Below are 17,935 nucleotides of genomic sequence, written 5' to 3'. Positions count from 1 at the left end.
TCTTAGTATCCCTATTCTTACCCTTATCATCCATATGCTGCTTGTGTAGCCTTCATTCAGAAAGACAAAACTGATAACAGCAATACAGAAGTGATTATTACATATTTCAAACACACAGTTAAAGCAGGAACCAAACAGTGAAATTATTTTTATTTGCTTTAGTCTACAGTCATACTTTCATTTTGTCAGATGATTACAAATTTTGTTACCAGGTACCATCATCATGCTATCCTATAATCAAAAATCTCACAGTTCACAGTTGAAATACTTGTTAGGAAACATTTCTAAAATAATTTCCACATATAGCTAAGATACAGTACCGAGGTGGCAATTCTTCTGTCATCATCATCATCAAAATCATAATCATTATTTAACAATTTCAGTTTCGTGGGTACTGGTAATGAGACTCTTTCACTTCGTCCTGTCCAAATACACCTGTTCATGGGGAACATCATCCACTGTCCATCCTCTGGTCATTAGATCAGCCTTTATAAAGTCCATCCATCAGGTTTGAGGTCTTCCTTGAGGTCTTTTCGCATCCACCTGTCTTCCCAAATTTATTTTGACTGATCTAGTTGGCTCCATTCTCATCACATGCCCGTACCATTGAAGTCTGGATCTACATCTACATCCATACTCCGCAAGCCACTTGACAGTGTGTGGCGGAGGGTACCTTGAGTACCTCTATCTGTTCTCCCTTCTATTCCAGTCCCATATTGTTCATGGAAAGAAGGATTGTCGGTATGCCTCTGTGTGGGCTCTAATCTCTCTGATTTTATCCTCATGGTCTCTTCGCGAGATATACGTAGGAGGGAGCAATATACTGCTTGACTCCTCGATGAAGGTATGTTCTTGAAACTTCAGCAAAAGCCCGTACCGAGCTACAGAGTGTCTCTCCTGCAGAATCTTCCACTGGAGTTTATCTATAATCTCCGTAACGCTTTCACAGTTACTAAATGATCCTGTAACGAAGCGCGCTGCTCTCCGTTGGATCTTCTCTCTCTCTCTTCTATCAACCCTCTCTGGTACGGATCCCACACTGCTGAGCAGTATTCAAGCAGTGGGCGAACAAGCGCACTGTAACTTGCTTCCTTTGTTTTCAGATTGTATTTCCTTAGGATTTTTCCAATGAATCTGTCTGGCATCTGCTTTACCGACAATCAACTTTATATGATCATTCCATTTTAAATCACTCCTAATGCGTACTCCCAGATGATTTATGGAATTAACTGCTTCCAATTGCTGACCTGCTATATTGTAGCTAAATGATAAGGGATCTTTCTTTCTATGTATTCGCAGCACATTACACTTGTCTACATTGAGATTCAATTGCCATTCCCTGCACCAAGCGTCAATTCGCTGCAGATCCTCCTGTATTTCAGTACAATTTTCCAGTGTTACAACCTCTCGATATACCACAGCATCATCCGCAAAAAGCCTCGGTGAACTTCCGATGTCATCCACACGGTCATTTATGTATATTGTGAATAGCAACGGTCCTACGACACTCCCCTGCAGCACACCTGAAGTCACTCTTACTTCGGAAGTCTTTTTCGAAACCCATGCTGATTTCTACAGAGTAGATTTCTAGTCTCCAGAAAAGTCATTATACTCGAACATAATATGTGTTCCAAAATTCTACAACTGATTGATGTTAGAGATATAGGTCTATAGTTCAGCACATCTGTTCGACGTCCCTTCTTGAAAACGGGGATGACCTGTGCCCTTTTACAATCCTTTGGAATGCTATGCTCTTCTAGAGACCTACGGTACACTGCTGCAAGAAGGGGGGCAAGTTCCTTCGTGTACTCTTTGTAAAATCAAACTGGTACCCCATCAGGTCCAGCGGCCTTTCTTTCTTAGGATTTTCTGCCAAGTCAGTACATAGAACTTTACTTTCAAATTCATTGAACGCTTCTTGCATAGCCCTCCTCACACTACATTTCGCTTCGCGTAATTTTTGTTTGTCTCCAAGGCTTTGGCTATATTTCTGTTTGTGTGAAGTTCCCTTTGCTTCCGCAGCAGTTTTCTAACTCGGTTGTTGTACCACGGTGGCTCTTTTCCATCTCTTACGCTCTTGCTTGGCACATACTCATCTAACGCATATTGTATGATGGTTTTGAACCTTGTCCACTGATCCTCAACACTATCTGTACTTGAGACAAAACTTTTGTGTTGAGCTGTCAGGTACTCTGAAATCTGCTTTTTGTCACTTTTGCTAAACAGAAAAATCTTCCTACCTTTTTTTTAATATTTCTATTTACGGCTGAAGTCATCGATGCAGTAACCGCTTTATGATCGCTGATTCCCTGTTCTACATTAACTGTTTCAAATAGTTCGGGTCTGTTTATCACCAGAAGGTCTAATATGTTATCGCCATGAGTCGGTTCTCTGTTTAACTGCTCAAGGTAGTTTTCAGATAAAGCACTTAAAAAAATTTCACTGGATTCTTTGTCCCTTGCCACGTCTTAGGAGGCGTCTTGTCGGGCCTAGGGAGGGAATTCTCTAACCTAAAAAACCCACATGTGCACTCCACACGTACTTCGCTACCCTTGTAGCCGCTTCCTACGTGTAGTGCATGCCTGACCTATTCAGGGGGACCCCCACATTTATCCACCCTATAGCGGAGGTAGAGAAATTTGCACCCCAGATCTCAGCAGAATTGTCTGAGCCTCTGGTTCAAGCGTTCCGGGGCCGCGATTGGTTCTGGGAACAATACTACAAATAATTAGCTCAGATTCCACCCCGCGAGCGAGGCTTTCCACCTTCACCAACTCTGCCAACCACCTGTATGAACTGAGGATGACCTCTGAAGCCAGACGGCAGGAGTCATTGGTGCTGACAAGAGCAACAGTTTCCAGTGGGGTGCAAGCAGACAGAGTGAACACTGGCCTTCTTCCCCGACCTTTCCGCTATTTCCCTATGGGGCTCCATCACCCGCCTAACGTTGGAGCTCCCAATCACTAATAAACCCCTCCCCCTATGTGCCTGCTCGGACCTGCCAATTCGATCTAATGGGGATGTCTTTATTCCATCTTCTTTCCTCTTCTCCTCATTCCTTATCCTGTCCATCTTGGTCTTCTGGATGGTGGATCTAAGAAATTTCTTCTCTGATGCTTGCAGCCTTGATGATGATCTTTCTGTGAGGTTACATGTTTTGATATCATAGGTAAATACTGATATGGAATAACCATTAAACATCATCAGTTTGGCTGGTTTTGGAATAAAGTCATCCCATAAAAGCTATATTACTTGTTGGTAGAATTCAGATCCTTTTTGCGCTCTGGTGGTGATTTCATTTCTGTCCAAATTATCACTGGAGATTACATTTCCAAGGTAAGGAAAACTGTCCACACACACTAGTTGGTGTGGTCTCCTAGTTTTACACGTGCTGGTTGTCCATCTCTGTTGACTGCTATCACCGTCTTGGTCTTACTGATATTGAGGCTATATTCCTGGAACTGAGATTTCCATTCATCCAGTCTGATCTGTACTTCCTCTTCAGTTTCATCCCATGTCATCAATAAAGGCAAGTGCATTCAGTTCATGTGACCTCTCATTGACATTCTTCATTATAGTATCCATAACAGTGATGAATGGTAGTGGGGTCATTGCACTTCCTTGCTGAACTCCACTCCTGGTCTCAAACCACGATGATTATCCTTCCCCAATTTGTACACAGCTAGTACAGTCTTTGTACATCATCTGAATTTTTCTTATTAGTCCTTTAGGCACATTCTTTTTCCTCAGGCATTTCCAGATCTTATTTCTTATAACACTATCATAGGCTTTTTCTATATCCAGGAATGCAATGACCAGATTCTTACCTTTCTCCCAATACTTTTCCATCAAAATGCGGGTGCTAAAAATTAATCTATTGTTGATCTGCTACTTCTGAAGCCATCTTGTTCCTCCTCCAGTTGTGGTTCTATGATAGTTCTCAGGCTCTTTTCCATGATCTTCTCAAGTATTTTCAGCCCTTGAGACAATAGGGTTATTCCACTATAGTCTTCTGTAAAACCTGTAATTCTGAGGGAATTACATTATACTTGGAAAAATTGGGGAAATTTCAGGAATTTTTCAAATCTCATGGAATTCTGTATTTTTAACCTAACATTAGAATTTAATTTTATATGGGTTTATAAGTCACAAATTGTAGAATATGTAATATTTCAAAGTGTGTTTGTTATTTGAATATTATTCCGTATAAATTATTGATGTTTAAAACATGCCATTAAACTACAGCTGAGAGGAAAGAAGTCATTTCTGTGAGATGCTCAACGCCCCCTCCCCACTCCTCATCGTTAATTTCTCAGCAGTTTAAGACGTAATCTTGTTTCAGCGTTTAATTAGCACCCTTAGTTCAAAGTGAGCCTAAAATACAGGCAGTCCCTTTCCTTACTCTACAGTCCCCCCCCCCCCCCCCCACCCCCCCCTCCCATTCTCATTCCCCTCTCCTGTGCATTTCATAACTTATATAATATCTTTTATGATGTGCAAATGTATGTTATTTAGTGTGACATACCCCATTATTAACTACGTTTTGAGTCATTGATGCACGGATTGAATTTAAGATGATACACCCCTGGCTAAAGTAGCATAATGGTAGAAATTTTAAAAACACTCAACTTACTGTTTTAAGCTGCAAAGGCACAAGCAGACTATGAATGTAGAGTGAGTTACTGATTGTCAAGTGTTATAAACAGAATTCGGACATAAACATTGAATTTGCATGACATAAGAGGATTACATTTACCCCACGAAATGATAATACGGATCACTGGTTCGATATTTCTGGGCTTCCCATAAAACACTATAAGACTCATTGATGTAGCCTCTTAAAACTGCATGTAGCATACAAAAAATGTCTTTCATTATCATGGTTTATTTGTGCTGTGTGATGCCACCCATGAGGTTCATCAAATACATGGGCACATCTGGGATAAACATGAAACTGGAATTACTGCCATAGATGGTCAGCTGACAGTTGCAGAATATTGCATTGCCAAAGTGCACCACTATGCTGGCTAATCTTTTCAGTACAAATAATTTTAACTGATCAATAAGTTGTGCTATTGTCGTGAACAATATCGACCTGGTTTGTTCAATGATTTATAGAGGAATGCGCTGTGTGTAAATGGTTGATGAAAAAATTAGCAATTTAGATGCTTAGTTTTTTGCTCAGTGTTTTATTATAGTGGGGTTTGTTTTGTTCATTATGTGTCATTAATTTTTGCATTCCATGTTTCATGTGATGTCGTATTTTTTATACATACTTTACATTGTGCGTTTTAAAAGCTCTGTACGTAGGGGGCTTCTTTGTCCCTACTGGTGGCAGTTTACATTATGTAACACTTTGCATTAATATTTATTTGGGTAAGTGACTTTGAGATGTGAGTGCTGGGGTAATGGACTGCCTAATTTTAAGACTGCAGTTCGTACTGTGTGTGTTCTTAAGGTCTTTTGCTTTTTCATGCCTCAATAAAATTTGCAAGCTGTTTGACTCAACCTTTTGATAGTTCTCTCTGCCATTATTGACAGGAGTTAAAAATCACTGATTGCATGCACTGGCGCGGTGTTCTGCTACGGCAATGTATATAGCATTCCAGAGAGGGCCAGAGTGATGCACACTCCGAAAGCAATTTGGGCTGCTCCCAGCAGGTCCGTCCTGCCGTGGGACCAAGTAATGTCAGATGATGTGAGAGGCCAGTGCCATGCTTAAAACTGCCCCTCCAGTGGCCCTACAATCATCAAGCCTCTCTCTCTGCTTTTGCTTAATGTCTAAAGCCCATCCCCCCCCTGCCCTGCTAAGTGTGTACCCCTGGTCTCTGTTAAAATTGTTGCTGTTCGTTCTAATATCACCTGTGTCTTTTGTACCAGAATCCAAATATATTGATGTTTGATCAAAAACTCTTGTTTTTTCAAATTGTGTTTTATGCCCATTTTCTGGACAATTTTCAGCCATGGCTGATTTCTCCAGTTCCTGTTTTTTAATATGTGGTGAGTGCTCTGCACAACACTCAGCAAAATTGCAAATAGTTAAATCAGTGTAAATGCTACCACATTCACAGCAGACACCATACACGCCAGGAGCTCGAAGACCTATATAAACATGGAGTAACATCTCTCTTATCTTGGAGGCAGGCCAGGACACGGTCTCAGTACATGTTGATTCGGCATGCAAACTATCTTGCTAGTAGCTGCTGCATAGTATGAATGCAATGTATCTGGCTTGACCCCGTCCACCTGTTTGAGTTTCTTTCATTGGTGACTCCTGAAAGCTTCTGCAGTTGCTGTAGCCATTTTCTCTGAACATGCGCTTCAGATGCTGAAATGCAGACTCGAGATGGTCATTGTCAGAAATAATATTTGCCCTGTGTACTAACTTGTTTAAGACCTCTTTCTTATGTACAGGGTGGTGAAAACTGTTGGTGTTTAAGTACTGGTCAATGTGCATAGTCTTCCTGTATAATGAATGACCAAGCTAGCCTCCTCCTTACCGTTCAGCTAAAACATCAAAGAACGGAAGCTCCACATCCCTCGTCAACTTGACCACATGAACAGTGTCCATCCCAATATGTAATTTACTGTGAATTTCAGCATTTGAAGCTCATATTCAGAGAAACCAGTTACAGCAAGGGAGAAATTGCGAGAGACCCTCATGAGCTGGTGGAAGAGGCCAAGTTGGCTGCATTCTGTCCGTACTTGCAGGTACTATCAAAATAGGTTCCATGATGAACAGATATAGACAGAGAGTGGTGTTTTGGCCTCCATTCAAGATAAAATATGTTATAACCACATTAAAGACAACTTAGGTGTTCAGTTCCTGGCATGTATGGTGTCCTTTGTGAATATGGTTGCATGTGCATAGAACAAACTATTGGCACTGATGTTGAGCATTGTGCAAAGCACTCGTGACATATTAAACATCGGGAACTGAAGAAGTCAGTTGTGGCCAAAAATCAACCAGAAAAAGAGTATAAAATACAGTTTGAAAAGGCAAGCACCATAATATCAGCATTGTGTTATAAAAGTAAAGGACAACATTTATTTTATTTTTTATTTTTTTTTATTTTTTAAAGGCAATAATTTTAACAGATACTGGGCTTTGGACATTGAGTGAAAGCAGAGACGGAGCCTTGATGGTTGTAGGGATGCAGGATGGACAGTTTCAAACGTGGTGCTGGCCTCTCATGTCATCTGGCATTATTGGTCCCATGGTGGGATGGAGCTGTTAGTTGCTTGTTAAGTGCAAAAATTAACACAAAATGTGGAGTTTATAAGATTACATGCAAGGAGTGGCAATCTTGCTATACTGGACAGATGTGGAGGTCAATCTGCACCAGGCTTAAAGAACATCATACAAGCTGGAGGTTGAAGAAGCCTGATTTCAACCTTTGCGGAACATTGCTTTAACAAAAACCACAAATACATAATAGAAGTATAAGTCTTACATACTGAGGAGAAGGGGTTAAACTAAGCCAGTTAGAGATTCTATAAATTAAAAACAGGTGTGTATATACCCACAATTCTTACTAAACGAGCAAACCCAATTCAGTTATTCGCCTCTTTTAGGTAATTTCGCGTGATAGAAGTAAAACTGTGGACTTCGGTCCATCAGTAGATAAAAAGTTCTCATCTGATGCGTAACTTTATTCCTAAGTATGTTTAGTCATGTTAGTGTAATTGCTGAATTGTGTAATTCCATGCCTTATCATCATGTTTGTCTCTGTGTTATGAGCTTTGGAATCAGTAAAGTATTTGAAAATGGGCTTAAAACTCAATCTAGGTCATGCAGTAAACATAATAAAATCTGTGAAACAAGGCAAGTTAATTTACAATGGTTCACCAAGCATCCCCAGTTGTTTCAATTAAAATGATATTGTCATACTTATTGCTCAAAGAAAACATTGAAGAAGAAGACATTCTACACCAACAGTTACATAATGGAAAAGCTGAACACATCTCATATTTTGGGCAGAAGATTCTTTATGACGTGTATCAATCATCACTTATTAAATGAATATGATTCATATTACATAATATGTTGGAGTGAAATTATCGGTCTGGGCCTAATCCAAAATATCAGTCGGCCTACAGGCTTCATTTAAAGTAATGCTATGTGTTACTTCCCAGTTGAAAACATGAATGAAACTTCCATCAGTGATGCATACATTGAAACTCCTGCAGTGTGTTAAATAACAGCTGCTTCTGTTGAAAGTGAAGTTGATTTATTAGTCAGGTCCCAGAAAAGAAAAATTAAGGAGTAAAATAAAATTGCTACAAGAAAGAACCAATATTTACAAAACAAACCAGCTTCATTGTCATCTGAAGCAAAGAGAAGTGGCTGTTTCACAGCTTGCACGTGTGAACAGTAAATTAACTTAAAAGCTCATGTGATAAGGTTTTAACTAAAGATTAATCAACCATTGTTCCACTGATTGATTGAATATTTGATTGTTTTATTGATCTGTTTCATCATCTTTGTAATAGTTACAAACTGATATTGGACAAATCAATTTTTGTGAGATGATGTGGTGAAGAATTTGTAGCACATCTTGACTAGGAGAAGGGATCGGTTGGTAGGACCTGTTCTGAGGCATCAAAGGATCACCAATTTAGTATTGGAGGAAAGTGTGGAGGGTAAAAATTATAGAGGGAGACCAAGAGATGAATATTGTAAGCAGATTCAGTAGGATGTAGGTTGCAGTAGTTATTTGGAGATGAAGAGGCTTGCACAGGATAGAGTAGCATGGAGAGCTGCATCAAATCAGTCTCTGGACTGAAGACAACAACAACAATGATGTGGTGAGACAACATGAATTAATGTGATGATTATGAATTCTATACCTGCTATAATAGAAGTAAGTTTATATACATAAAACTGTGAGAAAATGTATACATATACACATGCTCTTCTGAAGGACTTGACAGTTTTCTAGTTAAAAAAGCAAGAGGATTTTTACCACAACAGTTAATCTTTTTAATTAGAAATGTAGAGTAATGTTTACAGTTTTTGTGGCATCTTCATGAGTGTAGTTTATATAGCTTTTGCATTTGGCCAAAAGACACAAATTTAAAGATTAGAAAATATTTACAGTTTATATGACATACACCTACACTGATTATGTTAATGACTAAAGTATTCTACAGGAGCTCGTCCAGATTTCAGAAGCAGCTAGCTTCACTAGCTTCTATACAGTTTAAGATTGTATATATTCATCGACACTGTAATGCAATTTAATTAAAAGATACAGTTTTAGAGCCATTTTAAAATTCCTTTCTCTTAATATGTTGTGATAACCAGTTGTAAAGTTTTTTCCCTTCTAGTTGAGACCTGTCTTGTCTTAAGTTTTGTTTTTGCATATTCAGTATGCAGTTCCATTTTCTGTCGAGTGCCATAGTTCAAAGTAATAGCAGAAGATGGTACTGAAAGCATGAAACTTTTCATTTGTGTCTGCAGTGTTGTAAACTTCTTCCCACTTTTCCCTAGTTAGGAAATGGAATGGAAATGAAGTCCCATGCTTCTTGACAGAGAGTAAGAGAACAATGCGGGAGATCCGCGCCACCGTACTAGGCAAGGTCTTAATGGAAGTAGTTTGCCGTTGTCTTCCTCCGACTGTAATGGGGATGAATGATGATTATGAAGATGACACAACACTGTCATCTTGGTGCAGGTGAAGATCCCTGACTCCGCTTTGAATTGAACCTGGGACCCCGTGCTCGAGAAGCAAGAATGCTACCATGAGCGGTGGACAGTTAGTAAATACAGAAAGGAATTTATATTTTGTTCATTGTAGCTTTCATAAGAGTGTTTATTTAATTGGTTAGATTAGTTCTGTTTCATAAGAATGTCCATTTCGAGCCATAGTAGTAAGCAGCTATCGTTTCATGTTTATTCAGTTTCGGTATGGTTTCAAGCACAATGCTTGGCGTCATACAATTAAAAGGAGCCATCTTCAACTTTCCCTGCTGTATAGTCTCTATTTTACAGTTTGGTAGTATTTGTATTCTCATAATACAAAAAAAATGTTGTGTGCATGTTACTGCCCATCACTGAGCTTTCCAAGATGTGATCCCCCACTGCCCCTCCCGTGGGATTTCATTTCCTAAAGTGCTTGGAAGTTCTGTGGAAAAAAAAAAAAAAAAAAAAAAAAAAAAAAAAAAAAAAAAAAAAAAAAAACAAAACTTTATTATTCCAAGGAGTGATAAATTTTACATTGTAACTGTCACATAACATGAAAAAAGTGTATTTATAACCACGAAATCCAGGATATTTCCACCCTTTGTCCCTGTATACACCCTGTATAAGCAGAACACCATGCCAGCCCAGATAGTCAGTAATTTTTAACTCCTGATGATGATGGAGGGACAGCTATTGAGGGATCAAGTGTTTTATTCAACATGTAGACAGAGAAGATTTTATTGAACTTCGTATCGCATTTTAAATATGACTGCCATACAGAAAAACTATAAATGTTTCCAAATATTTTAGTGCCTTTGATTATGAAGTACCCTGATGATGCCACCAGATACTGAAACCCATTAGGCATTACACAAAATGAAAGTAAGACTGTACAAACAATTTTTTTCTGAGAAGTGAAAATGCAGCGGCTCCCCATTTCTTCATTTTAGGCCACAAATAGGGTAAGAACACCTCATAATGCTAGGATATTGATAAGTTCCCTTTCTCCATTTTAAATAATGTAAATGTCATGTGACTAGGGCCTCCAGTTGGGTAGACCGTTCGCTGGGTGCAAGTCTTTCGATTTGATGCCACTTTGGCGACTTGCACATTGACTTTTCCATTGTATAGAGCGTAATCTATTGAGCTTATTGTAGATTCTTTCTCATACTGCTCTCTTTTTCCTCCCCGTCTTCCACGGAGGAGGAGGCTAGGATGTGGGGGATGTGAGACATCAGAGCATTTTTATAGCCATTTATAACCTACGCTGTTCTGAGCTATTGTTTTTTAGAAAAAGATTAATTTGGTGTGATCTGTGAAACAGCTATTTAAATGGGTTTTGTTGAGCAGAAAACTCTGCAGCTAATTTGTTATTTTTTACCCTTGACTTTTCTTTTGTTGTGAACAACTGCTACATTTTTCTACAACATATCATTGTTTAGTGACTTTAGTCAACTCTGAGTGACACATTATTTTACCTTTGTTTAGGTTGTAAATCATTTAGGCGACCACTCACTGACTAGTAAACGTTCAGGTTCTGTGGAAAGGTCTTGTACAAAAATTGGTTGGGGGGGGGGGGGGTATGACTTACAGGGCAGAGTTGGCAACAGGTTTTGTAGAAGAATGAATGAGTATATAACACTAAGGAGCTAGTAGTGTATTGTCTGACAAATGGCAAGATGTACCTAAAGCAACTATGGTGGCTTTTTTAACTGAAAGTTGATGTACAGCCATTACAATCAGTTATTGTGAATAAATGAACGTTTGGTGATACCAGTTGGTAAAGGTATAAACCAATGAGAATGAATCTGTTCATGTTAATATTACTATGTACATAATTTATTATTTTTGTCAACTGATTATTGATAAATGATATTCAATAAATGACAAGTAGCTGTTGGAGATCAAATGCTAAGGATGGAAAGTTCATGGATTGACAGATATGTACAATGAGAGGTGCATCTCTTGGAATGCAAAAAAGACACAACACTGCAGTTTAAATGGATTGTTTCTGTGCTAATAAATGCTATGCTACAAACTATAACCTGGAAAAATTAGAAGTCTTGCAAAGAAGAATGTTTCTTGGACACCTATACAAAATGAGTGGAAATAGATTAATCAAACAGGTATTCAACTATTTCCTGTAGAAACTATCAAATGGATTGATGATGTTAGAAGACATTTAGAAAATACTGAATGTCAGAATCCCAAATGTTAGAAATAACCATGATTAAAAGCAAAGTGAAAATATGGAAGGGTTTCAAGCTGAAGGAAAATGAGACGTGGATGAACTTGAACAGAGCAACAAAGGAAGTAAGGCAGCAAATGTGTGTAATAGTACTGGAGACAGGCAATATCACACAAAGAAAATTATATTAAGTCATCAGTGTGTTTATAATAGCAATAAATTTATTGTCTTAAATTTTTTTTTTTTATGTATCTCGTGTACTTGCTACAAATATTTGTTACTTCTGCTTTTTCAGTTTGATCTCTCTCTCTCTCTCTCTCTCTCTCTCTCTCTCTCTCTCTCTCTCTCTCTAACACTATGCTTCAATCATTCTCGTGCAGCCACTTCAAATGGCCTCACTATAGGAATGTTGTTATTATGGATCATGGAAATACAGAATTTGTTGTTGTGGTCTTCAGTCCTGCGACTGGTTTGATGCAGCTCTCCATGCTACCCTATCCTGTGCAAGCTTCTTCATCTCCCAGTACTTACTGCAACCCACATCCTTCTGAATCTGCTTAGTGTATTCATCTCTTGGTCTCCCTCTATGATTTTTACCCTCCACGCTGCCCTCCAATCTAAATTTGTGATCTCTTGATGCCTCAGAACATGTCCTACTAACCGGTCCCTTCTTTTTGTCAAGTTGTGCCACATACTCCTCTTCTCCCCAATTCTATTCAATATTTCATCATTAGTTATGTGGTCTACCCATCTAATCTTCAGCATTCTTCTGTAGCACTACATTTCGAAAGCTTCTATTCTCTTCTTGTCCAAACTATTTACCGTCCATGTTTCACTTCCATACATGGCTACACTCCATACAAATACTTTCAGACACGACTTCCTGACACTTAAATCTATACTCGATGTTAAAAAATTTCTCTTCTTCAGAAACGCTTTCTTTGCCATTGCCAGTCTACATTTTATATCTTCTCTACTTCAACCATCATCAGTTATTTTGCGCCCCAAATAGCAAAACTCCTTTACTACTATAAGTGCCTCATTTCCTAATCTAATTCCCTCAGCATCACCCGACTTAATTTGACTACATTCCATTATCCTCGTTTTGCTTTTGTTGATGTTCATCTTATATCCTCCTTTCAAGACACTGTCCATTCCGTTCAACTGCTCTTCCAAGTCCTTTGCTGTCTCTGATAGAATTACAATGTCATCGGCGAACCTCAAAGTTTTTATTTCTTCTCCATGGATTTTAATACCTACTCCGAACTTTTCTTTTGTTTCCTTTACTGCTTGCTCAATATACAGATTGAATAACATTGGGGATAGGCTACAACCCTCTCTCACTCCCTTCCCAACCACTGCTTCCCTTTCATGCCCCTCGACCCTTATAACTGCCATCTGGTTTCTGTACAAATTGTAAATATCCTTTTGCTCCCTGTATTTTACCCCTGCCACCTTCAGAATTTGAAAGGGAGTATGCCAGTCAACATTGTCAAAAGCTTTCTCTAAGTCTACAAATGCTAGAAACGTAGGTTTGCCTTTCGTTAATCTTTCTTCTAAGATAAGTCATAAGGTTAGTATTGCCTCATGTGTTCCAATATTTCTACGGAATCCAAACTGATCTTCCTCGAGGTCGGCTTCGACCAGTTTTTCCATTCATCTGTAAAGAATACGCGTTAGTATTTTGCAGCTGTGACATATAATTCGGTAATTTTCACATCTGTCAACACCTGCTTTCTTTGGGACTGGAATTATTATATTCTTCTTGAAGTCTGAGGGTATTTCGCCTGTCTCATACATCTTGCTCACCAGATGGTAGAGTTTTGTCAGGACTGGCTCTCCCAAGGCTGTCAGTAGTTCTAATGGAACGTGGTCTACTACCGGGGCCTTGTTTCGACTCAGGTCTTTCAGTGCTCTGTCAAACTCTTCACGCAGTATCATATCTCCCATTTCATCTTCATCTACATCATCTTCCATTTTCATAATATTGTCCTCAAGTACATCGCCCTTGTATAGACCCTCTATATACTCCTTCCACCTGGGTTTCCATCTGAGCTCTTGATATTCATACAAGTGGTTCTCTTTTCTCCAAAGGTCTCTTTAATTTTCCTATACGCAGTATCTATCTTACCCCTAGTGAGATAAGCCTCTACATTCTTACGTTTGTCCTCTAGCCATCCCTGCTTAGCCATTTTGCACTACCTGTCGATCTCATTTTTGAGATGTTTGTATTCCTTTTTGCCTGCTTCATTTTCTGCAATTTTTATATTTTCTCCTTCCGTCAATTAAGTTCAATATTTCTTCTGTTACCCAAGGAGTTCTACTACCCCTCGTCTTTTTACCTACTTGATCCTCTGCTGCCTTCACTACTTCGTCCCTCAGAGCTACCCATTCTTCTTCTACTGTATTTCTTTCCCCCATTCCTGTCAATTGTTCCCTTATGCTCTCCCTGAAACTCTGTACAACCTCTGGTTCTTTCAGTTTATCCAGATCCCATCTCCTTAAATTCCCACCTTTTTGCAGTTTCTTCAGTTTTAATCTACAGGTCATAACCAATAGATTGTGGTCAGAGTCCACATCTGCTCCTGGAAATGTCTTACAATTTAAAACGTGGTTCCTAAATCTCTGTCTTACCATTATATAATCTATCTGATGCCTTTTAGTATCTCCAGGATTCTTCCATGTATACAACCTTCTTTCATGATTCTTGAACCAAGTGTTAGCTATGATTAAGTTGTGCTCTGTGCAAAACTCTACCAGGCAGCTTCCTCTTTCATTTCGTAGCCCCAATCCATATTCACCTACTATGTTTCCTTCTCTCCCTTTTCCTACTCTCGAATTCCAGTCACCCTTGACTATTAAATTTTCGTCTCCCTTCACTACCTGAATAATTTCTTTTATCTCATCATACATTTCTTCAATTTCATCATCATCTGCAGAGCATATACAGAGTAATAACACCATTAAATAATATGGTTGAGTTTTTTCATAATAAATGAAGCATTAAAGTGTATTTTGAAACAAGTAATCATAAAAAAATCATAAACGTGTCTTATTTTTTCTCATGTTTGATTTTGCATTTTAGATGCATTGGATATGTGTTTGAAACACGAAGATTTTGTATGTGGAATAGTTTGTCAGAGTCCCCGCCTGCTGCAGTCACCAGGCATCGTTCAGTTGTCACCTGGTGTCAGTCTAAGCCAAAGAAAAACAACAGACGGCCTTGGGCAGCAATATACAACACCAGAAGATATTGTATTGGTAAGAGGTGCAGATGTAGTCGTGGCTGGGAGAGCTATATCAGCCAGTGATGACCCTGTGGCCTCTGCATCTGAAATACGTTCACGCCTGTGGAATGCATATGAACAGCGCATAAAAATAAGTGACCAAACTGAATAAATGAGATAATGGAACACTCAGTGTTATCAATCTCCAATGTTTTGTAAAAACCTTAAGTATTATTTGAAGTATATTGTATTCCCACCTCAGAATTAATTATATTCTGTTATTTTCAAATAGTTCACCCTCATTGGATTTAAGATTTTGTAATGATTAATAATTGAATAATTCACCCATTGGATCCATAGTCAATAATTTGAAAAGCAGCAGTTGTGCCATGAGATGAACCTTGCTCCTCTTATTTTTTAATCAGATCTGTTAAGAAAACACCTGTTAGGTCTCAAGTCTGTTTTATAGTTTTGTCTATGTATAAACATAAATACTGTGGTGATAAAAAGTCTAAAATTTCTGTATATTAATGTTTTGTTTTGGAAAAAGGGTGATGCGTATATATTGCTGTTATTGTAGGTATAATTACTTGAACAGTTAATAACCACTCTCAATGCTTTCGAATTAGATTTCTTCACCATTACCTTCACTTGGTCTTCCTCTCTTCCATTCCACTCTTCTCCCCTCTTTCATCAAATTCCTGTTAGGTCTATACCCTATAAATAGCTATAGCTAGATTGCTTTGTTCTGGCAGACCGACTTTCAAACATTGTTGGTAACATAGCACAGAATTCCTAACATTAAATTCTGAAAGGTAAGGTTGCTGTCAACTGTAGGTTTGAACACCACAGTATTTTCTTACTGAAGGTTGAAGTGGTATCTCCATTTCTCTCATGTGTCATAATATGTGTATGCAGTTTCTTAGTCATGTGAAAACTGAGTACTACTGAATCACATGGTTTCAGAAAGAATTGTACCAGGGCCATTCTTTTGGACACAATTTTGTGGGGCCACCTTCTCTGTATATTGCAATACTTTTTATTTATATTTTTTCATTGTGAAGTCCACAGTGTCATTTTGTATCTGTACTACTCATAAATTCATGAGTATTTGTATTCTCACCTCAGAATTAATTATAAGCTGTTAATATTCAAATAGCGTATTGTCATTGGGCTGTAGATTTTGAATGATTACCAATTGAATATTTCACCCACTAGAAATATTTGTTATTTTTCATATTCATAGGAAGTGATTAACTTATTTTGGCTGGCAATCGTGTAAAGCTCATCTTTTGCCACAAGAATCTCATTATAATCAAATATCTGATCCGAACATGACCATTATATATCCCAGTAGATAAAATATTTATTTTCTCATATGAATGTTGTATCTGTGTTACAAAAATATTGTATGAAAAGGATAGTTGCTACCAGCCATATAGCAGACATACTGAGTCGCAGATAGGCACAACAAAAATACTGTCAGAAAGTGAGCTTTCGGCCAACAAGGCCTTCGTCAGAAATAGACAACACAAGCAAATGCGCTTGGCTCCCTCCCCCCCCCCCAAACTCTCCCCCCCCCCCCCACCCCCCCACCCCACCCCACCGTGCGCACACACACACACACACACACACACACACACACACACACACACAACCACAGTCTGGCCACTGAGGCCAGACTCAATAATAAATTTATACAGGAGCAGCCTGTGGAACTGATTTCTGGCTAGGGACAAGGAAACTTTTCTGTATTGATGCAGATAGAAGGAGCAAGGGTCCAAGGTGGAGGATAAAACTATGTAAATAACATAGAAATACGTCAAAAAAAATTCACAAAAATACACCCAAACAGGCGGAGAAAAAATGAAAGGGATGGAATGAGTGAAGTAAGGGGAAAGAAGATGAAATCTGAGGGAGTAGGCTGATAGTAAAGACAGAAACCAACTGAAATTGCCATGAAGACCCAATGAAATCAAAGAGAAAAATAAATTAAGAGATATTAATGTGGGTTGTGCAGTACTGTGGGTAGATAAGTGTGGAAAGGGGGACGGCAGATGTGACTAGATTAAGTGAAGTAAGTAGGTGCAAATTGGAATAGAGAGGAAAAGGAGTGGGGGTGGAGAGGGGTTGGTAGGATGAGATAAAAGTTCATGTGGCACGGGAGGGTAGAGGAAATAACATGCAAGAGTGACGCAGGAGCCTGACCACGGCAACTCTCTCTCTCTCTCTCTCTCTCTCTCTCTCTCTCTCTCTCTCTCTGTCTCTGTGTGTGTGTGTGTGTGTGTGTGTGTGTGTGTGTGTGTAAGAAGGCCTTGTTGAGACTGAAAGCGCACTTTCTGATGGTCTTTCTGTTGTGCCTATCTGCGACTCAGCATGTCTGTTCTATGATGAGTAGCAACTATCCTTTTCATAATATTGTTGCATTCCATCCTGGATTTTTCATTGTTTCGTATCTGTATTAGATTTTTGCTCATGTTGTCCTTTTATCATCCATTTCTCACGTTGTTTAAATCTGCATTGCCTCACAAGTAATTAGTATTTTTAAGTTTTGAGATGGATTTTGATGCTCATTAAGTATAGAAATTTACGAGGTGGTAGCACTTACTATAATTCTTGTGTAGTCTGCAAGCTAACATTCCACAAAGATTTTTTTTCTGTAGTTAGGGCAGCTGTGGTTTATAAGGGAGACCAGAGTAAAGATAACCTCCTCGCTTTTGAAAAGAGGTACCAGACAAATAAAAGGAAAAATCTTTTATATGTGTTGTTTAAATAAAAGATTTTTATATTGTTTAAATGAAAGATTTTTATTGTATTCTTTTTTATAAATTGTGG

The 17,935-nt window shown here is 38.6% G+C and overlaps 1 protein-coding gene across 1 annotated transcript in view; it reads left to right on the top strand.

The window, feature by feature from the left end:
- The window catches only part of LOC124592325 (uridine 5'-monophosphate synthase), a 90,718-nt gene extending 74,048 nt beyond the window's left edge, over window positions 1–16,670 (top strand). The window contains exon 7 of the mRNA XM_047131824.1: window positions 14,959–16,670. Within this exon, the coding sequence (XP_046987780.1) occupies window positions 14,959–15,272 (314 nt within the window). The 3' untranslated portion in view covers window positions 15,273–16,670. The remainder of the gene's footprint in view (window positions 1–14,958) is intronic.
- The last annotated feature ends 1,265 nt before the right edge of the window (window positions 16,671–17,935 follow it).

The sequence above is a fragment of the Schistocerca americana genome, chromosome 2 (assembly GCF_021461395.2).
Source record: "Schistocerca americana isolate TAMUIC-IGC-003095 chromosome 2, iqSchAmer2.1, whole genome shotgun sequence".
NCBI classification, from domain to species: domain Eukaryota; kingdom Metazoa; phylum Arthropoda; class Insecta; order Orthoptera; family Acrididae; genus Schistocerca; species Schistocerca americana.
Note: the sequence above shows the minus strand (reverse complement) of the source record. Positions and strands in the feature narration are given on the sequence as shown.